The following is a 27,536-nucleotide window of genomic DNA, read 5'->3' as shown; positions in this document are numbered from 1 at the left end:
TATTGCATTGAGTGATTCCCTCTTCCGAGAGCCCAATACCTCAATACTATGCAAATCCAACACCATTTTGAAGCCAAAACCATGAAAAGGACTCAAAGAAAAGCTCTTTTCACCAAGGCCAAATTCATAAAGAAGAGTGTAAGTTCTTAGATTTGTAATATATAATATGGGCATGCTGAATCTAAATTCAATTAACATATAATTTCCATTCAATGGGGGGAGGGTACAATGATGGTATCTTGCTATTAATTTCTATTCATTCTTTAATTTAAATCGTTCTCTTAAGTGATTATGGATAATAAGATAGTTTTTTTAAATGAATTACCTAATGAAATATTACTACTCATAAGAGTATATGATAAATCCATGGGGGGAGGGTACAATGATGATATCTTGCTATTAATTTCTATTCATTCTTTAATTTAAATCTTTCTCTTAAATGATTATGGATAATAAGATAGTTTTTTAAAACAAATGAATTTCCTAATTAAATATTACTACTCATAAGAGTACTAACTTCAGAGGTTTAAGGTTTCAAACCCTTTCACTCTCTTTTCAAAAGGTTTGTTGTTCTTTAGAAGGAGGTTTATTTTTCTTTAGAAGGAGAACAAAACACTTCTCCTTCTAAACTTCTCACATTAAAGACACTCTCTAAATTCTAATTATCTTACATGGATGATTAATACAAAATATTCATGTGAATCACACAGACAAATCCTTTCATGTTATCTATTACCAACAATTACTAGACGAAAAACTCTAGGATCAATACCTATGGATCGAGCTCAATTTTCTCAAATGAAAATAAGCGCTGAAGTGTCCAGCGTTATGCTAGCCTTGTTATGTCCAGATACGGGATATAAATTCTATGCTCTTCTACTAGACAAGGGTTCTTCGTGGTGTATATCTTTGTTTTGATTAAAAACAACTATAAATGTGTGTGTGTGTGTGTGTGTGAGAGAGAGAGAGAGAGAGAGAGGGAGAGAGAGAGAGAGAGAGAGAGAGACTTCACGATGGATCAAAGCCAGATAACATATTCATAATGATAAGATTAAGACAATGTGAGGCTTAATTGACAAAATGAAACCAATACTTTGTTTAAATATCTCTAGTAATTCTCATATATATGTTCATTGTTATATAGCTCTAATGAGAAATCATGCACCACATATAAGTGCCACCTAGCATGCCACAAATGTGGTCCATGGAGTGTTCACATCCACTTAATTTCATCCACACCTTTTTGCTTCTTTTAGTCTCCACACACATAACACCCCCCCCCCCTCTCTCTCTCTCTTTCTCTCTCTCTCTCACACACACACACACACACACACACACACACATTGAATCAATTATATATCTTTTCAATAAAGTCCAAAATTACATGGAGAAAACTTAGCAACAATTAAAAAAAATTAACAACAAAATAACCCATATACCAACCTTAAACTATGAAACGTAGAAGACCGCAATCATGGCCGTGCTTCTCTCTCAGTGCTCCAAGGTGTGCATATCCCCGTTTTTCAATCACAACCCAACAATCAGAACAACGTCAAGAACAACGAGAAGATGCCAGCAGCAGCAGCGGCGGACCTGCATCCAATCTGTTGCTGCCAATTCATCCGCCAATTTCAACGGACCCATCGACCCTTCATTAGGTTGGGCTTGTCTATTAATTACACACACACACACACACACACACACACACACGAAGAATTAGACGTATTCCCTTTAAGAGAGAGAGAGAGAGAATTGGATACAAAGAATTAGACTCTGATTAGGGTATTCCCTTTAAGAGAGAGAGAGGGAGAGAGAGAGAGAGAATTGGATACAAATTAGGGTATTCTTCAACCTTTAACTTATCTAGAGAGAGAGAGAGAGAGGGAGAGAGAGAGAGAGAGAATTGGATACAAATTAGGGTATTCTTCAACCTTTAACTTATCTAGAGAGAGAGAGAGAGAGAGAGAGAGAGAGAGAGAGAGAGAGGGAGAGGATTGGACCCTAGGTGGGGCATCATCCCTAGAAGCTTCTTTTCTTTGGAGTACTGATCATTCCTGTATACCTTGCTTCATCTCTTTCGCATTTGCTTGTGCTTTTGACATTTATTTAAGGTTTACTTGCACATCACTGGTAGGAAATGCTCATTGTAGAGTCCTCTAAACCCCCATTACCCCCCTAACCTCTCTTTTCACATAACACACATATGCTGAAGTACGACATATTACAATCATATAGTATCTATCAACTTCATCTCAGCATTTTTTAGGCTTCAGGAATTGCCTGTTTAACCATCATTACTCCTCTCTTAGGGGTAACATGTGCATATGAGAGAGAGAGAGAGAGAGAGAGAGAGAGAGAGAGAGAGAGGTGGGTATTACATCCTTGGGAGCTGAAACTGCCCATGAGACTTTTGATGATACAACATGTGCAAGTGCTATGGTGGAAGATGCGTAGGGCATCCCCGTGTAGTAACCTGAATAACACATAAAGTAAATTAAAAGTAGGCAGAAACTGTCAAGTGTGCCAAGAAGATAGTGATGTACAATGAAGGACAGTTTTACAAAGCTTTCTTAAGAACTTTCCTGCTGACAGGCATAAAAGGGATCCTAACGCATGGATCAGATAAAAAATGGTCCTCTGTATCCAAGGAGGAGTGGGTGTCTCTAATGGCATCGTATGGAGGGTGGTCTCTTCTACTGAGGTACGTGTCTCGAGGTCAGGATGGAAACCCGTTTGTGGCTGGATACGTGGCCTGATTTGATGCACTTGCATCTCCTCCTTGTCATCTGGCTCTCTAGCTTGGCGCTGTGCAATGCTCTGGAGAAAAGATGTGAGAAGCGTGACACTGACTTGCCTCCTCTGTCCCCTCATGAGTTGGTCTCTATGTCTCTGTATCTTATGCAGAAGAGTGCCACACACCTTTGGTACTCACACTTATGACTCAATCAAGGGTACCAAATTTTTATCTGAATAGGCATTGATAGCAGACTCTAATCTCATAGTATGCTGGGCATAGGATGGCATACTCTTCGTGTCTTGACCTCATGTAAATCACATACTGTGCATGTTTCCAGCCTTTTAATCTCGCGGGTAGTTGGCACCTCTCTCCTTGCCTCTATGTGGAATCTATGTGATGACACCTGGAGCTAGATCGTTACTGCATGTGACATACGAATCTTTAGCTACTCTAGCATCTGGATGAAGCCATCTGTCATCAATGTTAGAAATTGATCTCGGTAAGGCACTGGAGTGTCTCTGGCTGTATCCATGTACTATGGATGTAAATCTGCCAAATGTCATCTCTGATGACTCTATTCAATTCTTGCCTCCAGAATGCATGGAGCTGGTGGCAAAGCATCCACAGAGAGACCATGTGCTGTCAGCCACTTTGTTGCTTGGCATACCAAGGGTAGTCAACCTCGTGTGTGATGCAAGATGCAGGGATGAGGGCCGATGAGGTGATAGCTGAAGTGGTAGAGATGTTTGTCTAGGACTAGGAGGTCCTGGGCTCAAAATCCCACATGGTGCTTCCTCAGCGGCATCGCCTACGGGTGGATAAAAAGCGCCCACAGGCGGTGGGAAAATGGTAACTACGGGAGGATCTTGGGCCTAAGGCCAGTTGGGGAAAAAAAAGATGCAGGGATGAGGACAAGGCTAGTGGCCGCAAACTCCACTAGAATGATGTGGTGCAGAATGAAGAGTTTGTTGTGTTTGAGTCACGAAAGCACTTGCTGTCTTTCTATCAAGCTCTGAGAGAGAGAGAGAGAGAGAGAGAGAGAGAGAGAGAGAGAGAGAGAGAGAGGAGGGGGGGGGGTACACTTTCGCCAAGGTTGTTGAATGATCTTTTATGCTGATAATTTTAACTATCTATTTTCAAGGAAATGTGAATCATAGAGTAGGAGGGACCCAATTATTGACAGATGTAAAAGACTCTACGGCACCATCCTCGGCAAAAGAGCTAGTTGAGCGCATCTCATTGACAGGAGGAGCTTTTGATTTTCATGGTACAACAAAACCTCTTGTGCAAAGACATTTGGAAAAAGTGAAGAACATTGTGCTAGTGAGACATGGCCTTAGCACTTGGAATGAAGATAGTAGGATTCAGGTGATGCTTCTATAAATTGAAATAGCACAAGATTCTTGGATTATTAGACTCTGAAAAGGTGATTTTATGCTTAGTTCTTTAAGTTACAAGCATTGGTTCTTGTTGTGTAGGGTAGCTCAGACTCATCTGTTTTATCTGAAAAAGGAGCATTGCAAGCGCTTAAATGTAAGCATGCACTGGCAAATCTCAAGTTTGATCAATGCTTCGCAAGTCCTATATCTCGTGCAAAGGTGTGCAATGCTACTTTGTAAAGTAAAAGTAAGATCAAGAATTATGTGTATTCTTTCATTTTAGTCAATAAGACTTGATTTAAGCATGGTTGCATGAAATGGAAACGTAAATGGTCTGCAAAGTTGAGAGTAATAGAGGAAAAATTTATGTGGATTATTATAAAGATGGCAAGGATATTTGGGAAACTTGGAAGGAAGTATCTGTGAGGAAGAGATTAGGGAACGGTGAACGGAGACTTGAGAAAAATGGCATTTCTGCATTTTTGGTCAGGAAACAGGTGTTTCCCGTTAGACTTTGTTTATCCTGTGCTTTGTGCTAGCTTAGCTCCAGAGCCACTGAGATCTTTTGTACCTTGTCTATATATGTGGGTGTATCACCTTGGGCTTCTGATTTTGATCATCGTGTGTGTGTGTGTTAGGTTATGATTTTTCCTATAAAATTGAATTAACAACCTTTCTTGAGGATCTGTACATGACAGTCAAGTGCTGAACTAATCTGGGATGGGAGGGAAGAGCCTTTGGTGTTCTTGGACACGCTCAGAGAAGCGCATCTTCACTTTTTGGAGGGGATGAGAAATGGTTGGTTGAAGTGTGAACATCTAAGCTTCCAACATTTTGTGCATCAAACAGTGTTGCATGGTTATAATTTCTTGTTTCTTTCGTTTTGGGCTTACAGAGGATGCAAAGCTGCAATTTCCGGAGCTTTACAAAGCGTGGAGGGAAGACCCTGCGAATTTCTATGTAGAAGGCGTGTATCCGGTCATTGATCTCTGGAGTAGGGCAAGAAAGGCTTGGGAGGAGATATTGTCAGCAGAGGTAAGCCAAGGAGATATGAATATGTTGTTCTTTTAAATCTGCCCAATCTTGTGACAACTTGGGAAAATTTTGTCATGCTGATCAGGGACAATCAATTCTTGTCGTGACACACAAGTCTATATTGCGGGCTTTGATATGCACAGCCCTTGGCATGGGGCCTGACAGGTGAATCACCCTGTATACAAATGCTTTTTCTTGGGTGATATATAGCAAGATTGCAAAGTTTAATACAGATTTAGAGTATTTGTGGTGGTCTTGTAAGCAGTGTGGTGAAGCAACCAGAAAACCATCCGGCTAGTTGATCTTATTTGCATCTGAATAAAGAAGGGATCTTATTGACATTTGCAGAATGAAAAATAATCTAGGTTTCTTTTTCTTTTGTTAGTTGAAAAGGGCGTCTGCTCAATGCAGACTACAGCCTGCAATGAAGGCAAGAAATCTGGAAGCCCTCATACAAGGTCAGAAAACATAAAACAAAGAGGAGAGGCTCCCTGCCTGGTTGGCTGCTCTTGGAGGGGGACTACGTTGGGGGAGATTACATTGCCCACCAGATATGCCAGGTGGCAATGCTATTGATGAGTTCCCATCTCTGGTCCACACGGTGCTCTGGGTCCAAGGAGATACCAAGACCAAAGAGATGGGAGTGGCCAAAATCCAGAAGTGGGTGAGCTGGTGTGCTAGGCTTGTGCTGTTCTTACACACAAGTGTTGGATCTTGTTAGATATTTGGTAGTACTTGTTGGAATGATCATCTCCAGCACCGTTTGATCCCTTTTATCTCCCTTTTATGATTCAGCATATTTATCTGATATTTTTGGGTATTTTTCCCATCTTTTATTAGGCGTTTTTCCTAGTCATGGACTTTGTCCTCAGTCATGGTTTTTTATGCTGGCCGACCTGCCCCTTCATGATGTATATAAGAATAGGCTTTTTTCCATATAATTCATTCATCCATTTTGCTCGAGTGTTGGATCATTGCTAGCTGCTCCAAGTCTCTCCTTCGCTTCCTCTTGCTGCCTTCAACTATTCTCTCATGGTATCGGAGCGCTGAGGTTCTCAGGCTCATGTTTCTGCACTCTGCAGGAAGACTATCAGCCAATGTTTTCTTTTTTCCAACCCTCCCTCCCTCCGTGCAGTTTAACGCATCCCTAATTTCTGTATTTTGTCCCTACTCCAGACTAGTGGTAGTACCGTGCAGTTTAACGCATCCCTAATTTCTGTATTCTGTTGCTACTCCGGACTAGTGGTAGCACCATGCCCTTGCTCGATTAACCTCTCCCTCCCTTACTTCATCGCGCATCGGGTCAACTCCCGTCTTCGTCCGTGTGCCTTGATCTCCGGAAGGATTATAGTTCTATATCTTTCTTTCACCTCACCTAGCGTCTAGGGAGGAGTGGGTACCTACCTGTCATGGCTTCTACACCTACTGTCATCTCTTCATCTATTCCCCAACTTCCCAAGGAATCCATCCTAGATGGGACCAACTACCTTGATTGGTCTTTGCAGATGAAGACTTTATACTGGTATCATCAGCTATGGGGTATTGTTACTGGGGCCGATGCCCAGCCATCTGCAACTTAGATTGATGCTTGGCTTGATAAGGATGCGCGGGCACATGCGTTCATCATCTTCAACATTAAACCATCTGTTGCTCATCAATTTGATGACAATGATGCCATTCAAAGGAGGTATCATAGAGAGAACTCTACTCAGAAGATTGCCTTGGAGAATCAGCTTACCAACCTGAAGATCAGATTCAATCACTGAGTTTGTTAGCATCCAGAAGGAGTTGGTCTCTTTGGGAAGCAAGGCTACTAATGAAGACTTTGTTCATCAGCTCCTTGCCAAATTTCCCGAAACTTTTTCATCTTTTTGTAATACTATTTCACTTCTTCTCTCTACTCCCAATCTGCATACTGTTGTTGGCATGCTTTAGGATAGAGCTATGGGAAGAAAACAAGCTAGGGTGCTTCCGAGACCCTTCTTTAGGTCAAGGGAAAAGGCAAATGGCAGTCTAAGGGTTCAACCAGCAACAAAGTTGACTCTAAACCTGTTAACAATCCCATAGTTCCTCTTCCACCAAGGAGATTGTCTTAATGACATTGAGGAGCTTCCCACGGACTCACCTGTTCCTGCCACCTCACATCCTACAGGTTGGGTGGTTGACAGTGGGTGCACTACTCACATGACTCATGACAGGTCCATTCTGCATGATATTTGGCCCAGCTCTTCGAAGGGGCGATTGCTTCCAACCTTGACGCCTCGTGTGGGTAACGTACCTTGCAGATTGTTGCCAAAGGTGTACAGAAAGGTGGTCTTTACAGGTTGAAGGACTTTGGTGGCTCTTTGAATGAGTCACAGTCTCATTTGCTACAATTTCTTAAAAGCTATCATTCCTTGGTAGCTCAGGAGGATACATTGTTGTGGCATGCTCGCTACGGGCACTTGAACTATTCTTCTCTTTAGCAGCTGTCTTCTTAGCAGATGGTTGAGGGTCTTCCGTAGCAGCTGAAATCCTCCCGCTCCACTTGTGTGGTGTTACGACCCTTACACGTGGCAACACGTGGGACTTACATGTGGCAACACATGGGATGTGTACTCATCGATATGCAAGATTTACACGCTAGTAATGTGTGGGACACACAGGCGTTGCGTGGAAAAACCAATGGTAGCATATTATTGCACATCACTGCCCGCTTATATTGATAAGTGTGAACCGGTAACGTATGTGGGTGACGGTTGTAGGCCAAAGACTCAATGATGTGTAGCATGGGGGTACCAATGAGGACATAGGGAGCGCATGAGTATGGTGTATTGCCGGTAAGGTACACACTGGATGCTCGGGGTCACTGGTATATATAATGGTTGGTATGCCAAGCTAGGTTTCTTTTTGCTATTTTGGAGCTCTTCTTCTCTCTTGCGTTTTCGCATGAAGTAGGATTCATAGAGCCAGGGTTGCTTGCATGGGGGACTTGACATTTGGTATCAGAGCTAAGGGTTTTCTTCATGGCTATGGGGGAAATCTTGGTGCCCGTTTAAGCTTGTGTTTGGTGCTCATCATCAACAGATTTGTTTTTCTTTTCCTGTCTGTCGACCCTGGATTCCATTTGTCATTGCTGTTGCCGTCATCGCTGCCGTTGTCGTTTGTCACTTCTTGCTGCCGTTGTCGTTTGTTGCTTCTCGCTGTTGGCTATCGCCTTGTGGGTTTTGAGGGTGGTGGCTTAGCCACAAGCACTAAGGCTAGGTACTTTACACAGCTAGGCCGGGATGCTACAGTGGCCGGGATCAGGAGGGCTGACATGCTTCCCACATGGGGGTCATACACAGACCGGAGACACGGTGGTAGACTACATTATGGGGTCTTTGGAGGCATCACAGCTTGTCGCCTCATTCTCCATTCCACCTCGTCCTATTGGGGCAGATCATACATACTTGGCATTTTCACTAGCCGGATCACCAACCAGTATCACCAGCCCCCCACATACCGACACCACACACTACCATCTACTTCACGCATGACATGGCAGACATATACACTGGCAGAGTAGAGGATGGGCTCCTACTCATGGATCCCCTGGCACCTATGGATACCATTACAGCCCAGCTGGCATCACTCCTACACACGGCTGCATTACAGAGCTTCCCACATCGTGTACACTCAGGAGAGCCTGCGAGATCTGGGACTATGCCCCAGAACAGATGGTATGATGACAAGTGCAGAGCCCTATACTCACGGCTCCGCATACAGAGAGCCTTGGGAGCCACCACAGAGCAGGAGTCGAGGAGAGAGATGAGGAGACTTACTCGCCGCAAAAGGCGGGCCTTTGCAGAGATACAGGAGCTAGAGATCTTTCATTTCTTCATGAGTAGAGATAGCCCTGTCTCATGGCGGCACTTCAGAGAGCCCCGGACACCGACACCTATTGCAGACCCACAGACATGGCACACATATGCAGAGGGCCTATATCACGCCCCACAGCAGCCACCTATACCTCAGCCACAGGAGCCTCGACCTACCACAGCTAGCTTCTTTACCAACTCGATGGTACAGGAAGCTATCCGCCGCCTACAGCATGGACGGGCCGCCGACCATACGGGCCTGCAGGGTGAGCATCTCATATATGCAGTAGATTCTTTGGCTCCTTTTCTTGCACACCTGTTTAACAGGGCACTAGCAGAGGGTTTGCCTGCGGAGTGGACGATGCACACCATTGTGCCGATTCACAAAACAAGGGATATGCTCGATCCGAGCAACTACAGGACGGTTATGGTTGGCCACGTGCTGGCCAAACTCTATGGTGCAGTGTTGGAGCAAGAGCTTAGCTTATATGTTGAGCGAGTAGGTTTACGCTCATCAGGGCAGGCAGGCTTCAGGAGAGCTTTCTCTACCACTGACCATGTATTCACTTTGAGATGTATGATTGATTAGGCCAGAGTGAGGAAGAGAAAGCTCTATTGCTGCTTTGTGGATTTCCGCAAGGCATTTGACATAGTACCACGAGAGAGGCTCTTTTAGCGCCTGCAGTCTCTTGGCATACCAGCAGATATGACATGGGGCATCTATGCATTATATGAGCAGGTTTTTGGGCGAGTCAGATGTCCAGGAGGTATGTCCGAGACTATTGCTAGCACCATTGGTGTGAAGCAAGGATGCGCACTTTCCCCCACGCTATTTGGGTTATACATTGATGTGGTGGCTGACTTCATTACACGGGGAGGCGGAGATGGGGTTGATTTAATAGGTACCTCCGTACATATTATGCTTTATGCTGATGATATTGTATTAGTGTCTGAGTCTCCAAGTGGTCTACAGCAGCATCTACATGCACTCGATGATTTCTGCACACAGAGGGGTCTTACTGTGAACCTTGGGAAAACCAAGGTTATGGTCTTTCATACATCGAGACAGGGCAGGAGTCAGTTGACATTCACTCTCGCAGGACGCCAGGTGGAGGTGGTGACATCATACGTGTACCTAGGGGTTACCTTCTTTGCAGCAGCCACCCGCTTCACCATGGGTTCAGCAGCCAGAGCTAGATTGACACGGGGATATGCAGCATTGGCTATGCTAGAGAGACAGTGCCGCCAGGCGCATTTTCAGGAGCCTCGGACGAAGGGGTGGCTATTTGACACATTAGTCACACCGGCATTGATGTATGGAGCAGCGGTATGGGCGCCAGGCCTTGCTACCCATTGGTGGACACAGATAGAGAGACCACAGGCCCTCATGATGGCACGCATGATACGCAGCAAACCGTCAGTACCTCATGACATTATCCGAGCAGAGTTTGCTGCGCCCCCTATGATGGTAGAGGCCATATTCCAGACTATATGCCTGCTAGACAGATTCAGAGAGATGCCACAGGACAGATTGTCATATAGAGCTTTTGAGGCATCTAGACAGCTGGCTGAGGCAGGAGACAGAGGATCATGGTATGCACAGGTCACACATTGGTTCTCACAGCATGGCCTAGACATGGATCATCTACCACCATTCCAGTATGACAGGGATGCACCACATATCCATCTCTCTCATAGTGAGAGGAACAGAGTATTGAGACAGGATCTATGGCAGCTCTATACACGAGAGACATGGATATCGCCTACACAGCCTCTTCCACCGAAGATGCTCTACTACAGAGATCACTTCATGACATGGCACTCTGACTGTCACAATGCAACAATGGAATATCCCCTGTATAACCCAAATCAACCACTAACCGAGACAGGCATAATGCCTCCTTGCAAGCCTCTGTGGCTGCGATATACTCGGCCTCTGTAGTAGATAAGGCAGTGCACTTCTGCATCCTGGATATCCGTGACACAGCACCTCCTGTGAATGTAAACACAACCGGTAGTAGACTTCCGGTTATCTGGATGACCGGCATAATCCGAATCCGTGTAACCATGCACTAATGCATCCTGTTTGCCAAAGCAGATGCACATATCCTGTGTGCCCTTCAGGTATCTCATGACACCTTTCACTGCTTCCCAATGCTTCTTGCTAGGGTTGGCCATGTATCTAGTAACCACTCCCACTGCAAATGCAATATCCGGTCTAGTAGCAACCATGGCATACATGAGACTGCCACAAGCTGAAGCATACGGAATCTTGGCCATATCAGCCCTGTCACTATCCGACTGTGGGCTGTCCATAGCACTGAGTTTCACATATGGAGGCAAAGGAGTACTAGTCTTCTTCCCCCCCTCCATATTGAACCTCTGCAAAACTTTGCCAATGTATTCCTTCTGAGACAAATACAACACATGCTGATTTCTGTCCTGAAGTATCCGCATACCCAAACGGTGATTTGCATCACCCAAATCCTTCATATCAAAGGTCTGATGCAGCCTCTTCTTCAAGGCATCCATCTCTTTACGAGATTTCCCGGCAATCAACATATCATCAACATACAAGATGAGGATTAATAGACTGCCATCCAAAGCTTTCTTGGTGTATAAGCAGTGATCTATGTCACTCCTCTTGAAATCCTGGGATTTCATGAATGTATCAAATTTATGATACCATTCCCTTGGTGCCTGTTTGAGCCTATAAAGACTCTTTTTCAGCTTGCATACAAGCTTCTCCTTTCCATTCACTGCATAACCCTCTGGCTGTTGCATATATATCTCCTCATGGAGATCACCGTGAAGAAAAGCAGTCTTCACATCCATCTGAATCAAATGCAGATCATAATGAGCAACCAAAGCTAATACAGCTCTAAGTGTGGTGGAGAGAAGATCTCATCAAAGTCCACACCATATTCCTGCTTGAAGCCCTTAGCCACTAACCTGGCTTTGTATCTTGGCTTTGCATCAGGTGCAACTTTGAGCCTGTAAACCCACTTGCATGGCAAAACCTTCTTGCCTGTAGGCAAATGCACCAACTTCCATGTTCCATTTTTGTGCAGAGAATCCATCTCTGACTTCATAGCACGCTCCCAAAGAGCCTTGTCTGCCCTCTGTAAAGCCTCCTTATAACAAGAGGGCTCCCCACAGTCAGTGAGCATCAAGTAGTCAACCCCTGGAACAAACCTGTCAGGGGGTCTGGAGGGTCTTGTGGACCTCCGTACCCAATGATCATCATTTGCAGGTTGCTGTCCAGCCTGCATATCACCTATTGGTGGCTCCTGTTCCATGCCATAAGGTTGAAAGATCATGCCCAGTATCTCCTCTAACTGTGGGATATCCATAGGGATATCTTCTGCCATCTCTGGCTGTCCATTTGGACCATTTTCAGCACCATTTAAAAGCTGGTTTTGTTGCTGTAATGGCTGATTTACAGCCCTTGGTTATATGTCCATGATGTCCATCATCATCAAAGATGACTCTGCCAGGCTCCTGTTGCCTTGCAGGCTTTTTATACATGCATGTTTCATAAAAAATGACATCATTGCTGCGTATAATCTTTCTATTCACTGGATCCCAAAGTCTATACACCATTTCACCTCTGTCACCATATCCTAGGAATATGCATTTGTGAGACTTAGGATCAAGTTTGGTGCGTATTTCCCTGCGTATGTGCACGTACGCAACACAACCAAACACTCTCAAGTGCTTGTAGGACGGAGGCTTCCCTGTCCATACTTCCTCTGGCACTTTCCCACCAAGCCTCCTGTTAGGTGACCTGTTTATAAGATGAACGGCTGTCATAACAGCTTCAGCCCAAAAACCATGAGGTAACGCAGCATGTGACAACATAGAACGGACCTTCTCCTGAATGGTCGTGTTCATCCTCTCTGCTGTCCCCTTTTATGGAGGATCATAAGGAGTAGAGAGCTCCCTCTTGATGCCTTTAGCATCACAAAAGTCCTGAAACTGTTTGGACATATACTCTCCACCATTGTCGGAACGAAAAGCCTTCAGTGTTTTGCCAGTTTGATTCTCAACATGAGCAACAAACCTCTCAAACACTGAGAATGTATCACTCTTCAAACGAAGAGGATAAACCCACACCTTGTGTGTGGCATCATCAATAAAAGACAAAATATTTTGCCCCTCCCAAAGAAAGCTGAGGCATCTCACATACATCTGTATGCACAAGCTCTAACTGAGCATCTTTCTGTCCAAGAGCTTTCTTGTGGGGGCACTGGAGTTGCCTGCCATATATACAATGCTCACAAAACTAAAAACTTGAGAACTTTAGAGAAGGCAAATAACCAAAACGAGACAATTGCTCCATTCCTTTGACATTCATGTGTCCCAACCGGCTATGCCACATAGAGATTTCCGGCAGCTCGGTTGCATTTACATTAGCATGGTGACAAACACCAGCATGCATGAAGTAAAGAGTGTCCACCTTAGAGCCTCTGGCAACAACCAGTGAGCCCTTACTAATCTTCCACTTTCCACGACCAAATGTGGTAACATAACCAGCATCATCAAGCTGTCCAGTAGTAAACAGGTTCTTCTTGATCTCAGGAACATGCCTGACATCATGGAGCATAAGCTGTGAGCCATCTGAAAACACAAGTCTCACATCACCTGTGCCAAGAATCTGGCATGCATGGTTGTCACCCAAATAAACTACTCCTTCATTGCCAGCAGTATACCTGACAAACAAGTCTCTGCAACCTGTGACATGAAAGGAGGCACCTGAATCAATGATCCATGAGTGCATACGATGACCATCTCTTGCATGGAGTGAATGGGCATCAAGTGAAGACATGAATAGGACTTCATCCTTACTGTCACCTGCATGTGACACATTGACTTCTTTAATCTTGGCTCCACTTTTTCCCTTTGGCTTTGCATCTTTGGCTTCATCTTTGTCTTTGTCTTTGCCTTTGCCTTTTTCCTTTTGATCATTCTTCCATTTGTAGCATTGCTTTTTGAAATGTCCCTTCTTGCCACAATAATGGCATTCCAAGTCCTTTTTGGAGCGGGACTTGCTCCTTCCTCGTTCTTGGCTTTTACCCCTTTGCTGGGATCTCCACGTGCATTCATTGCATTATTGGACTTTCCAACATAGTTGTTCTTCCTGTTCATCTCCTCTTGAAGGAGAGCACCCTCCACATCTGCATATGACAGCATAGCATTTGAATTGCTAGTGGCTGTCTTGAATGTGTCCCAACTCTCTGGCAAAGTGCATAAGAGAAAGGTGGCTTTGAACTCATCGTCCATTGCCAACTTTTGATTGATGACCTGGTTGACAACACCATTAAACTCATTTAGATGGGATGTCATAGATGCCCCTTCCTTCATTTGAAGACCTATGAGTTTCTTCAACCAATACACTTTGCTTGAGGCACTTTGCTGGGCATACAAGTCCTGCAATCTTTGCCACATTCCCCAAGCTGTCTTCTCTTCACGTATGCTGAAAAGTAAAGAGTCTGACACAGACAACATGATGGTGGATCTTGCCAGCTCATCCATATCTTCCCATTCTTCAGCAGTAAGAGAAGCGGGCATTACACCCCTTTCTTTGATGGGCTTGTGCTGCTTCTTCTGGAGCAACACATTATAGCACTGGGTTTGCCAAATGTCATAATTATGTGAGCCTTTAAGCTTTTTGATGTGAAGCAATGAAGAGCTCTCACTTGTGGTTGCCATAGCAATATGCAACCGTTGACACAGTCAATGCCTGACTCCCTGCAAGATGTGCAAACACTGCACCAAAGCACACAAAATGCTCATAGTTGTTCTCCCAAAGTTTATCTCCCACTGCGGAAGCATGAATGCAACTCTCCTCCCACTGAATGTGATAAAATCACCAAAATCTGGTTGCTGCAGATTTATGACAGCACCTTAGATGTGCTCTGTTCCCCTTCCAAAATACTGTACAACAGTACTAAGTGCTCACCAATGATGTACCAAACCTGTACCGGCAAGTACAGCAGCTGAAAATGAGCCTTTTCCTCACTCAAATCAATGTACAGCCATGCCAAAACTTGTACAAAGTTGTACCAAATCTGTACCAGCAAGTACAGCAGCGATAAATGCTCTCCTGGCTGTCCAAATGAGTGAAAATCAGACCTTGACAGTCCCCACCACTGCATACAACAGTCCCGGACAGAAATTGGGCAAAAGCCCCTTGACTGCAAGTGGATTACTGAGGGTTCAAGGCATAAAAGTCTTCCCTGCTGCTTTGCCAAGCTCAACAAGCACAAAATCTTGAAAAGCCCCTTGATTCAAGATCAATTTTTGATCATGAATGGTACATTAATGCACATGAAAGGCATCCAGAGTCTTCACAATGCTTCCCCCCTGGCCACATATACATCCAATACATAAAAGCCCCTTGATTTACTGGCACATTGAGTGCTTGACAGGCATCAACACATTGCCCAAAGCATCAAATGCCAGTGCCTGCATGCAAATCAATCCAATTGGCACAAAAGCCCTTTGATTTGCACTCCAATTTCCTGCAATTTAGCCTCGAATGTGAGATTGCTCACATCATACAGCATGTATGAATGCCCAATGGCACAATTACATCAAAAGCCCCAAATGTTAACACCCAATTTCCTGCCAATTGACCCGGAATGTGACCAATGTCACCCAATGTTGCCAATTGTGCTCAAATCTGAGCCATTAGGACCTGTACCTGCTCAATTGATGATAATGGACATGCAAATCCCAAAATTGAAGCAAATACCTCTGAAATCAGCTCGAGCAGCCGAATGTTAGCACTCAGGTGTCGCAGTGATGAACTTAGCGAGCACGGAACCGAAGAGGGTGTCTTCTTGGATCGCTTGCCAGAGGTGATGATCGGGCATGAAAGAGGCCCACCAGCCGAAGAAATGCCTGAGGACAAAGATCAGGACCTGCAGTAGGACGTAGCCGCCCACTAGTGATGGCACCACCACCACGTACTGCAGAGTCCTCGACTCCCCCGCCACCGTCAGACCCGCGAACGGGTACGCCGCTGCCAGCGACACGCATACCAGCACCAGACACGCCACGCCGCCCGCCGTCTTCGACAGATCCTCTGCAAGCCACTTCCTCTGTGCCGCTATGGAGACGAACCTGTTAACGTTCTGCGAAGAGAGATAATGCGACATGGAGACCAGGAGGCCTGCAATGCAGCAAATCAGAGCCAGGCTATTGAAGAAGAAGAAGATATGTAGGGATGATGAAGAAGATTGGGATTGAGGCTCTGATACCAGTTGAAGGGAGCTAAAGAAGCTCAGCTGAAACAGTTAGGGTTTCATGTGGGAGACACACACAGAGAAGAAGGGAGAGAGCGAGAGAGACATGTGGGGATAAGTCAACTCACAAAAGTATGAGTGTGTGACTCCCCTATCACACATGTATATTTGCTCTAGTACACATAGTGCACTGAGTACATTAAAAGTACTAAGTGTACTATGTACTATAAAACTTATGGGCTTGTACACACTACAAGGGTGGGCATAATGCCTTTACCCCAACACCCTTAGTGCTAGGCTTCATTATGGCTGAGTCTGCCCTGCATCTTCGGAGGTTTGACAGAAACTCAGTCCGAAGGGCTTTGTGTGAATATATGCTCTTATGTGTGTGTGTGTGTGTGTGTGGAGTGCGTGTGTGAGAACATATCTTGATATAGAGTTCTACACCCACTATTGGACACTGATGACGTTAGTGGGGATGTCGTAGTATCTAGTCCATACTATGCATAATGGAGTTGATAGTTAGATAGTCTTGTGGGTTTACTACCATGAGTATATAACATGCATGCTTCTAAAAGGGGAATTTGGGCATGTTCTTGGATTCATCTAGGTATATAATTCAGCCGTATTAGCGGACATGCAGATTTCACATTGTGAAGTTTTCGTCCGAGTTGCGGCCAGTGGATATTGTGCTATTCTTTCTATCTTAAGCGGTGCATTTGCCCTATCAACTACTTATTTGCTGTACTAACTCTTTCTATTTGCTACTTCCCTTAGTGCTAGGTTTCATTATGGTTGAGTCTGCCCTGCATCTTCAGAGGTTTGACAGAAACTCAGTACGAAGGGCTTTGTGTGAATATATGCTCTTATGTGTGTGTGTGTGTGTGTGTGGAGTGCGTGTGTGAGAGCTTATCTTGATACAGAGTTCTACACCCACTATTGGGCACTGATGACGTTAGTGGGGATGTCCTAGTATCTAGTCCATACTATGCATAATGGAGTTGATAGTTATATAGTCTTGTGGGTTGACTACCGTGAGTATATAACATGCAAGCTCCTAAAAGGTGAATTTGGGCATGTTCCTGGATTCATCTAGGTATATAATTTAGCCGTATTAGCGGACATGCAGATTTCACATTGTGAAGTTTTTGTCCGAGTTGCGGCTAGTTGATATTGTGATATTCTTTCTATCTTAAGCGGTGCATTTACCCTATCAACTACTTATTTGTTGTACTAATTCTTTCTATTTGCTACTTCCTTTAGTGCTAGGCTTCATTATGGCTGAGTCTGCCCTGCATCTTCGGAGGTTTGACAGAAACTTAGTACGAAGGGCTTTGTGTGAATATATGCTCTTATGTGTGTGTGTGCATGTGTGGAGTGCGTGTGTGAGAGCATATCTTGATATTGAGTTCTACACCCACTATTGGGCACTGGCTCTGATGACGTTAGTGGGGATGTCGTAGTATCTAGTCCATACTATGCATAATGGAGTTGATAGTTATATAGTCTTGTGGGTTGACTACCGTGAGTATATAACATGCACGCTCCTAAAAGTTGAATTTGGGCATGTTCCTAGATTCATCTAGGTATATAATTCAGCCGTATTAGCAGACATGCAGATTTCACATTGTGAAGTTTTCGTCCGAGTTGCGGCCGATTGATATTGTGCTATTCTTTCTATCTTAAGCGTTGCATTTGCCCTATCAACTACTTATTTGCTGTACTAATTCTTTCTATTTGCTACTTCCCTTAGTGCTAGGCTTCATTATGGCTGAGTCTGCCCTGCATCTTTGGAGGTTTGATAGAAACTTAGTACGAAGGGCTTTGTGTGAATATATGCTCTTATGTCTGTGTGTGTGCAGTGCGTGTGTGAGAGCATATCTTGATACAGAGTTCTACACCCACTATTGGGCACTGATGACGTTAGTAGGGATGATGTTGTATCTAGTCCATACTATGCATAATGGAGTTGATAGTTATATAGTCTTATGGGTTGACTACCGTGAGTATATAACATGCACGCTCCTAAAAGGTGAATTTGGGCATGTTCTTGGATTCATCTAGGTATATATATATATATATACATATATACATATATACATATATATACATATATACATATATATACATATATACATATATATATACATATATACATATATATACATATATATATATATATGTATGTATGTATGACAAGTGTGATGCTGCTTCTCTGGCAGACACTTCTAATGCAATGAAAGATGCCCAGTTGTGGCATGCTAGGTTTGGTCACACTTCTATTGTGGTTTGATGCTTTTGCAACAACATACGATGTTAGAGGGTCTTTCTCAACTTGATCCACCACCAAGATATGTTTCTGAAGGATGTATTCTTGGCAAATTTGCTCGCAACAACTGTGTGCCTGACGGCATGTCAATACGAGGACTATTTCTTTGATATAGTCTCACGAAAATATTGGCATATCAGATGGCATCATCCAATGTTTTGCTTTGATTATTCCTGATCTGGAGCTGATATCCATGAGGCAATCCATCCACAAAGAACCCGAAAATAGTGATGGGGTCCATGCGAGTTGCCCGAGCCTACAACTCTCTGAATTTTTACAAATGTGCGTCGAAAGGCGTATTCTTCATTTCCAAGTATTTAAACTTGGACACAATGTCGTACTCATCCTCGGCCTGCAAGAAGTTCCATAGTCACATGAAAACGCATTTCTGGAGGGAGAAACCCCAAAACCCCGAAATGCAAGAAACGTTTCGAAACGTTTCAAAAACTTCTAATTTTTTTGGTTTCTCAAAAAAAAAAATTTGTTTCTCAAAATGTTAAAAGTTCCTATTGTTTGGAACTCAAGCAATGCAAAATTATATAGAAAAAAAACCGAAACCTTGGCGTTTCTTAGCTGAAGGCCGAAACGTTTTGCTCCGAAACCCCAAAAACCCCGAAACGTCAAAAACCCCGAAATGTTTCTGGTGACTATGGCAAGAACTCTTCTTGGAAAAAAACTCTCAAAATCTACCCACGTCGTGGGTTTCACTAGTAATTCTTTCCACACTAGGTAAGGGCTTTTCTTGTCAGGAATCTGTGTACCATCTGTATCTTCTTATCCTTGAGGAAAGGATGGAATTCAAAGTGCGTACCCCTTTTGTGAACCCAAGATTCAATAGTCTGTTGAGTCTTCTGTTTCCGCTCCCCTGCATAGGGATCTGGAGTAAAAGAGCGTGCAACTAAAGCTGTCCCAACTCCTACTATCACCAAACCAGCCAAGGTTGCTTGCATAACAACAATGGTGTTTGTCAGGTTTGCAATCTGCTGCTCTAGCAAGGTCATCCTTGCGTCGAAGTGTACCTTAGTGACCAGGTCATCGACCGTCACATCGTCATCTTGATGGGCGTTGTCAGGTTGAACATTCTCGTCTATCCCATGATCGTTCTGTACTTCATCAGCCATGACAAACCCAAGAAGATAATTTGCTGCTGCTCAAGGAAACCCTGCATGTCGAGATGACGTGTCCCCAAAACCCCGCTCGTCCATGAACTCAAGTACCAATCCCACTCTTGAAAGTTGGCCATGTACTCTCAGCTCTCTTAACCAAGGAGATTGACGTTTGAAGGTGGTTAACTCATAAGCAAACCCCCCCTTTTATACCAAAAAATCAAGGAGTTGACTTGCTTTTGGGGGTTTTTCTCAAAAAAACTTAGTGGTTTTCTTTTTTAAAAAATAAAATAAAAAAACCCATGTGCTTTTATTGACTTATAGTTTTCCCCCTTCTTAAATAAAAGCCACCAGTTAATTTAATGGAAAAAACTACCTGCTTTTTTCCCAAAAAATGATGTATTTCTTTTTTCAAAAACTGCTGCTTTTTCTGCGAGTTCACTTCTGCGCAACAGCCCTTTGCCCCTGTTTTCTTGCGCACTCTGCCTACTGGCCACCCATCATGCCTGGCTGCCTCCTTAGGTGCTTGCAGACTGACTGCCAGGCTGCACAGCGCAGGGTCAGCTGTCCAACTCTGGCTTGGCTGGCTGCGCCTGTCTGGTTGGCTGGCATGGCTGCCTACTGCTGCCCAGGACAGCCGCCTAGGCTGGCTGACCCCTTGGCTGGTCTTCAAGGCTTGGCCCCATCATGCCTCTTGCTGACCAAATCCCAGCTGCCTCAGGCCTCTCTACCGGGTACTCGCCACAGTCCTGACACACTTACGTTCTTCTTCTTTCATCCCCTCTGACACATGATTACATATGCAATCCTTGATGCCAACAAAAAACCTTGTACACCTTCAATAGAGCAATTCACTTTGATAGAAAGAGAAAACGATGAGAGGAATACCTGGGAACTCCAACATATATGATCATTGATGCCTAGACACGCATACCTCTTTAGCCTCTGCGTTAGGGTTGCTCTGATACCAAATGTGAAGTCCTTCCCAAAATCCGCCCTAAACACAGCTGAGAACCAAGGTTAGTCCTAGATCAAATCATGAGGTAGCAGGCTAGCTCACCTCCCAATCACGACCGGCATTCACCGATCTCCCCTGAGCCAAGGCTAGGGCTTCTTGCAGAATCCCATGGGCCCATGTCTAACTCCGGAGTCCCTTGTTTTATCAATCTAGGAATCCTAGCCAAGTATCTGCCTACTAATCCCTAATCCCAGGGCCCCCTAACCTTACTGGATTAGATCCCTAATCCATAGATTAGTGTCCAGGTGCATAACCTTCCCGAGGTTGATCATAGCATCCTTGCTCCACCCCCTTGGAATCGTTTTCCCAAGAGCCTTCCTTGGTACGCCCCAAATGGCATCCGACCCTGAGGGCTGCCATTCCCTTGGGTTTTGCTGACAACAACTAGCCCCATGGGATTTCTACCCTGGCTATGTTACTCTCCTTGGACGTGTGCACCTTCCTGGGACACTTTCAGCACTTAGCCTTGTTGAGCCTGATGCTCTGATACCAATGTCACGTGCGTGGAAGGTTTGAGTGTCTTCTTTCGGCCCTAAGCAACTGAATAGGAACCCTGATGCAAATCACCAAAGAGAAGAGAGAGAGAGAGAGAGAGCTGTATTTGCAGTATATTTGTACACAAAATTGTCAAAGATGACTGAGCAAATCTTTGTGGCCCTTGGCCTTCCAAAAGAGGTAGACTAAGACTTGAAAGCCGTAACTCTTGACCTGCCCCAAAAGGGGGTAGATGCCCTTCTACATTTTGGCCTAGCCCTTTTATAGGCTCTCAACATGCCCTGAACGTGGCCGACCTGCTGTTGGGCAGTAGCAAAGACAAAAACACACGAAAAGACAGGATCATCCCGACTTCATCTGCACGCTCCTGTCCACCCTGCCAACTGCTATCCTGCCCAGTTAGGGATTCTCCTAAGCCTTGCGAGTGCCCTAAAACAATGTTTATCTGCTGCCTACTTCAGGGATTAGCCTGGGAGTCCATGTGTGCACATGACATGAAACGAAGCATCTTTGTGAAGGTGACAGGCTGGAAAGTTGCTAGAATAGTGTAGTGTGCTGTGTGGGTTTGCTTTATAATAAACTGTGAGAGCATTGTGACTTGTGATTGCTCCTCTTGTCTCCATCCTAGACAGTGTGAGGTTTACTGCCCAAAAAGAAGTCCTGTACATGGCTGCTGGTTTGATGAGTGATCAAAAAGGAGGCGTTCCATCTGCATTTTCTGAAAGTGTGTTTGGCAGCATTGCCTATTCAGCAGTTCTAGCAATGCATACTATCCTGCCAAGTTGATGGCTGCTATAGGTTTCAAAGAGAAATGAGACTGAAAACTGAGAGCAGAATCTGCAGAAATGCTGGAGAAGAGATGTGCTTTGAAACTCTGATATATACACGCTATATCCGGTACAAGATGTGGGGGGGGCAAGGTGCCCCTATATACATGGACAAGGGCAGCCAGTCGGCCCTGTAAAAGCAGGCTGACAGCCCCTACATGGGTCCCACGACCAGCATGACCTGGTTGGCTGGCCCATGACCAGGCTTGGCCTGGTCGGCCAGAGAAAAAAGCAGGCTTGGCCTGGTCGGCCAGCCACCTCCTACAGGCCGGCCAGAGAAAAAAGCAGCCCCCCACACATGCCTAGAAAACTAGGAAAGAAAATGGATAAGACTCCTCCCACAGGCGGGCACACCCACATCATAGGCCCTCACTCCCTACAGTATAGTATGGTACAGATAGGAGATGAGCGCTAACACCCCCTCTCAGCTCCTGGATGTGGAACCAATCCTAGTTAGCTGGAGTGCTGACGGAGCATCTGCTAAGGAAGAGGCTTCGTGAAGAGGTCCGCCGCATTGTCCTCCGTCCAACAGAAGGCTAGCAAGATGGCACCATCCAAAATCTTCTCTCGAACAAAGTGATATTGTATCTCTATATGCTTGTTCTGGGCATGGAAGACCGGGTTCCAAGCAATAGCTATACAACTATGTTGTCACACTGGATGACCGTGGTTCCTTCTGCGGAAACCCGATCTCGCTAGTTAACCTCCTTAGCCACACCGCCTCGTAAGTAGCACTCCAAGTAGCCCGATACTCTACCTCAGTGGAAGACAAGGCAACAGTTGGCTGTTTCATACTGCTCCAAGAAATCGTTCCCTTTGCTCGGAGCAGTACGAAGCATAGGCATCACTCCCAAAAACACGGAAATGGGATACATCTGGTTTCTTGCGAAAAAAAGCCTCAAACGGAGTCACCTTAGGCACTGCAGTTGTTGGGGGTCGGTTGAGGATATGGATAGACGTAGCCACAGCCTATCCCCAAAGTGGACGAGGAAGGTTGCGATGCTTCAACATCATCCTCGCCATCTCCACCACAGTCCGGTTCTTTCGCTCAACCACTCCATTCTTTGAAGGAGACCCAGCATTGGCCAGCTCCTGCTTGATGCCATTCTTTGCACAAAAACTGCACAAAAGCATTGGAAGAGAACTCCCCTCCTTTGTTAGTTCGAACAGTCTTCACTTGCAATCCTGTAACAACTCTCGGGAAGGAGTCATGTGCCTGGAAGCACCACTGTCTAGGAGTATCCCCAACGGTGAGACCAACTACCTCCCTACTAGAAGAAGATGAAGCTCCAGTGTCCATAATCTTGAAGTGCACAAAAGCTAGAGTCTTCGTAGTTGGCAGGTGAGGAATTGACACCTTTCTCGGTGCTCCGTTGAGGACATTTCCTCCAGTAGTGACCCCTCTGCCCACAATGGTTACAGGTCTGTTCTGCCTTCAAGGCAGCACAATTTGAGTCCAGCTTCTTCTCAGAAGACTCTGACTGTGAAGACTTCCCTTTGTCCTTGTTGTTGTTGTTGTTGCAGCCTTTCGACTGCTGTCTAGTCAAAGCCTCAGAACCTCCGCCCTCTGGAGGGTTCAGAAACCGCTCCTCTTGGTCCAAGACCATCGGCACAAGCTCCTCCCAAGTAATGGTGTTGAGCCTCTCACTGATGGTGTTAATCAAAGAGGAATAGAAAGCTGAGTACTGAGAGGATAGATGAGACAATAGGGTGATGGCAATGTCCTTTGATGATATGTCCTTCCTAGCCTGAAGAACCTCCTTCTGAAGAGCCTAGAGTTTGTTGATGTGCTCCCACAACGTCGAACACTTTGCAGGATTCATCACTCACATCTGCACTTCCAAGGAAACTCTCTTCATGGGTGATACCCGATTGTACAAAGAGGCCAAGTGCTGCCAAATCCCTCGAGCCAGCGTCATGTGTTTGATATGATTGATCACTTGGGGTGTGCAGTTGAGGAAGATGAAAGAGCGTACACAGGCATTGACACGATCCCACAACTGTGCCTGGGCCTCCTGCTCTTTCTTGACTGACAGTGAAGTGTCCTCCTCCTCCGGATCTGGCCTTGAAACCATAGTTACGGGAAACGCCCGAACCTGCCATTTTTGAGGGTCGAAATGCGTTTCGGGGTAGGTAGGGGACTGAAACGCATTTTGGTCACATCAAAATGTTTCGGAAACCCCGAAACAGCTGCCTGAAACGTTTAAGCTAACAGGGGAAACGTTTCAGCTTGCCGTTTCCCACAACACCACACGTTTCGGAGATCTTTCCACCCAAATCAACATGAACTAGTAAGAAAATGTCACACTACAATAACTGATATCCATTTTATTTCCCTTTTATTCTTATAAACCATAAAATTCATGTCATAATGGGATCACATGTGCATACAAACAATCATGAACTTTCAACCCCTCCCCTCCTTTAGCCCTCCTTGCTAACATGGCGTTTCCGTTTCCGTTTCCGTTTCCGTTTCCGTTTTGGCTCTCATCAAAATTTTCGTTTCTGTATTCGTTTCCGTATCCGTATCCATTTCCGTTTCCGTTTTCCCGTTTCCCTCAACTATGCTTGAAACTCCAACCGTGACGAAGTCAGACAAATCATAAGATTCCAAAACAGACTCCATCATGACCTTCCAAATGCCATAGTTGTTCCTGTCCAATTGTCAGTTCACCGGGAACGTCGGGAGGGTGGGGATCTTCACAGGTTAATTCGCCATCTCAAGCAAATCTGCCATCTCGGGGGTGCACGTGGTCTTGTGAAGGGAGGGTTGGTGGGAAAAAAAATTGAAGAAGAGGCTGCACTTTCTTGCAAGGTGGCTGTCCAGCAGTGATGCCCGCCTTCTACCCGCTTCTCCACGTCCCATACGGCCCGATCACTCTCCAATCAGCACCAAACACAGCAGCCCCACAAGCTCTCACCGTCTCCAAATCTTCAAGCAACCTTGAGCTTTGATACCTTGTTGGGACTTGGAATGTGCAGCAGAACTGAGACTGAAAACTGAGAGCAGAATATGCAGAAATGCTGGAGAAGAGGTGCTCTGAAACTCTGATATATACATGCTATATCTGGTACAAGATGTGGGGGGGGCAAGGTGCCCCTCAATATATGGACAAGGGCACCCTGTAAAAACAGGCTGAGAGCCCCTATATGGGGCCTCATGACTAGCATGACCTGGTCTCGGCTGGCCCACGACTAGGCTTGGCCTGGTCGGCCAGCCTCTTGGGAGGCCCCCATGGCCAGCCGCCTCCTACAGGCCGGCCAGAGAAAAAAACAGCCCCCCACACACGCCTAGAAAACTGGGAAAGAAAATGGACAAAATCAGGGACTCCTTCCGCGGGCGGGCACACCCACATCACAGGCCCTCACTCCCTACAGTGTAGTATGGTACAGACAAGAGATGAATGCTAACAGGGGGGTGGGGGACTGTGGAGGGGGGAGAGCATGGGGTTAGGCGGTTGTTTAGTTGGCGGCACATCCACAGCCATGTATGATTTCCAAACGGATGGCTCTATGTAGCAAGTTAATTCTCTCAAGGAGGCAAAGCCAAAAATTTTTAAAAGTTAATATTGTACATGATGCTGTGTGTGTGTGTGTGAGTGAGTGTGTGTGTGTGTGTGTGAGAGAGAGAGAGAGAGAGAGAGAGAGAGAGAGAGATGCTTTTCTTTTGTGTAGGTTCCGAGCAATTGATATAAATAATGGGGGAATATGTTCATTTAAAATAAATGAGAGAGGAGAGCCTTTATTACTAAGTCTCAATATGACAGCACATCTCTATGCAGACACGGTAAGTTACTAGTCCTTAGGTCCAATCCTGAGGCTCTTGATGTCATTGGACATTTTCTGGCATTGACATTGTTTGCAACTTTTATTCCTAAGGTCCTCCCATGCTATGCTAACAATAAAGTCATTGTACCAGATTATGCCAGCAATACATATAAATCAGTATTCTTAAGTTGATTTATTTTGGTTCTGTACGTATATTTGAAAGATATTGTGGGCACACCCAAAAGAAGTGGACTCTCAAAATTTTCAATGTATAATCTATCCACGAATTAGGTACGAGTGTAAGCTTCATTGCTATTATTATTTTTCCCATAAAAATTGGCAATCTAAGGCCGGGTATAACATCTCTAACTCAGATTGTTTACATAATATGGATTTGTAGATGAATTGACGCAGTTCAAAAACTTAGCCATCACATCTTTTCTTATTTGTCTTCTATACGATGCTTGAACACAATGTTGTCCTTTGTGTAGCTACTTTTTTCTTGAATTAGTGGTTTTTTTTGTTGGAAAAAAGTGTTGGATATCAATGCTCCACCCTGATATTGTATCCAGGCACCGGCTAGCATATGTTTGTATAGCCCCCATTATGAGGAGTAGCCATGGTTGAGCAGCTCGGGCGCCCGACATCCCCGTATTCACATGGGAAGGTGCCCTATGAGGCCATATGGTTTAGAGACAGCTTGGATTAGATTTGGCACATTGCCAAATAGGCTACATGCTACATTGGACCGTTATCTCATAACGGTCCACACAGAGTAGGAGACTTCACTCTTGGACATCTTTTCTTGACATTTTGAGGCCTAAGATGAGAGCCTGGATGGCCATGGGAGGTGGGTAACTGCTACGCAGTTTGTAATATGTCTTTATGGGCCGAGTCTACATTGCAAACGGTGGCACCGACTATGATGGTTACACGGTCATGTCAAGACTACCCCGCATATAGAGGCCTATATAGATACACGACCATCCCCTTCTCCACACAATTCATTAGTCATCACTGTGAATTTACTCCCTAGCTTCTACTAGCATTCAACCTTGGTCTCAGCAATTCTAGATCAGCCATTGAAGCTCCCTTCATAGGACCACATAGGGGTGGGGATTTGCCATTCGTTGTATCACTTCAATAATGCAATATTCTTCTCTCTGGTATTGTGCAATTTGAGTTTTAAAGTTATGCTCTGCAAGATCCTACTTCTTGTGATTTCTTTTATACACACCACAAGTATTCTCTTTCATGGTATCAGAGCTTCGACTTGGTACAAAACTTCTTTTCTAATTGATGTCTAATAGTCCCTTAGCGAAACGACGTCTTTCGCAAGATCTCGTCCACCACCATTCGATGCTGATGGAAAGCTTAATGACACCAACTATCCTCTCAGGAAGTTTAAGCTTAAGGCTATTCTTTTCTCCTACTACGAGCTTTGGAACACCGTCGTTGGTGTTAATGTTCAACCGCCACCAACAAGGGATGTAGAGGGCAACCTTATATACCACCTGCTATTGCCAACCTTGTCCAAGCTTAGAGACGAAGGGATCTAGATGCTCTCTGTGCCATCGTCACGAGCATGGAAGATAGTGTGCTGACCATGGTTGAGCATGTCTCCATAGTTGCAGGAGCATGGACCTTGTTGTAGAGCCAATATGAGACCACAAATCCCTCAAGGATTCAAAATCTCAAAATCAACTTCAACAAGAGAAGTTGAATGAAGGTGAAACGGTGGAGGTGTTTCTCA

At 44.9% G+C, this 27,536-nt stretch overlaps 2 protein-coding genes across 3 annotated transcripts; one reads left to right on the top strand and one right to left on the bottom strand.

Annotated features, from left to right (window-relative positions):
* Positions 1-1,446: 1,446 nt before the first annotated feature.
* On the top strand, positions 1,447-26,051 carry LOC147621332 (putative 2-carboxy-D-arabinitol-1-phosphatase). 2 transcript variants are annotated; one of them, XM_086824065.1, is made up of 8 exons: positions 1,447-1,658; positions 3,879-4,105; positions 4,216-4,335; positions 4,815-4,914; positions 5,012-5,151; positions 5,237-5,316; positions 25,691-25,802; positions 25,935-26,051. In XM_086824065.1, exons 1-8 carry the CDS (start codon positions 1,475-1,477, stop codon positions 25,968-25,970), a joined length of 999 nt encoding a protein of 332 aa, XP_086680191.1. In that variant the 5' UTR covers positions 1,447-1,474; the 3' UTR covers positions 25,971-26,051. The 2 variants fall into 2 exon arrangements, with proteins under 2 accessions (XP_086680191.1, XP_086680190.1); XM_086824064.1 differs by having other exon boundaries at positions 25,798-26,051.
* Positions 15,776-16,248, bottom strand: LOC147621333 (uncharacterized). The gene has a single exon (XM_086823730.1). It carries the CDS (start codon positions 16,151-16,153, stop codon positions 15,776-15,778), a length of 378 nt encoding a protein of 125 aa, XP_086679856.1. The 5' UTR covers positions 16,154-16,248.
* Positions 26,052-27,536: the final 1,485 nt, after the last annotated feature.

This window comes from Cibotium barometz, chromosome 30 (assembly GCF_041138505.1).
Source record: "Cibotium barometz isolate CiBa-2024 chromosome 30, ASM4113850v1, whole genome shotgun sequence".
Classification (NCBI taxonomy): domain Eukaryota; kingdom Viridiplantae; phylum Streptophyta; class Polypodiopsida; order Cyatheales; family Cibotiaceae; genus Cibotium; species Cibotium barometz.
The sequence above is the reverse complement of the archived record's forward strand: the minus strand, read 5'-3'. Positions and strand labels throughout refer to the sequence as shown.

Coding starts and splice junctions, on each gene's coding strand:
- LOC147621332 (XM_086824064.1), top strand. CDS start 1,475: ATGGCCGTGCTTCTCTCTCAGTGCTCCAAGGTGTGCATATCCCCGTTT. Junction 4,336..4,814: donor GTCCTATATCTCGTGCAAAG/GTGTGCAATGCT, acceptor TGTACATGACAG/TCAAGTGCTGAACTAATCTG. Junction 5,152..5,236: donor AGGAGATATTGTCAGCAGAG/GTAAGCCAAGGA, acceptor CATGCTGATCAG/GGACAATCAATTCTTGTCGT.
- LOC147621333 (XM_086823730.1), bottom strand. CDS start 16,153: ATGTCGCATTATCTCTCTTCGCAGAACGTTAACAGGTTCGTCTCCATA.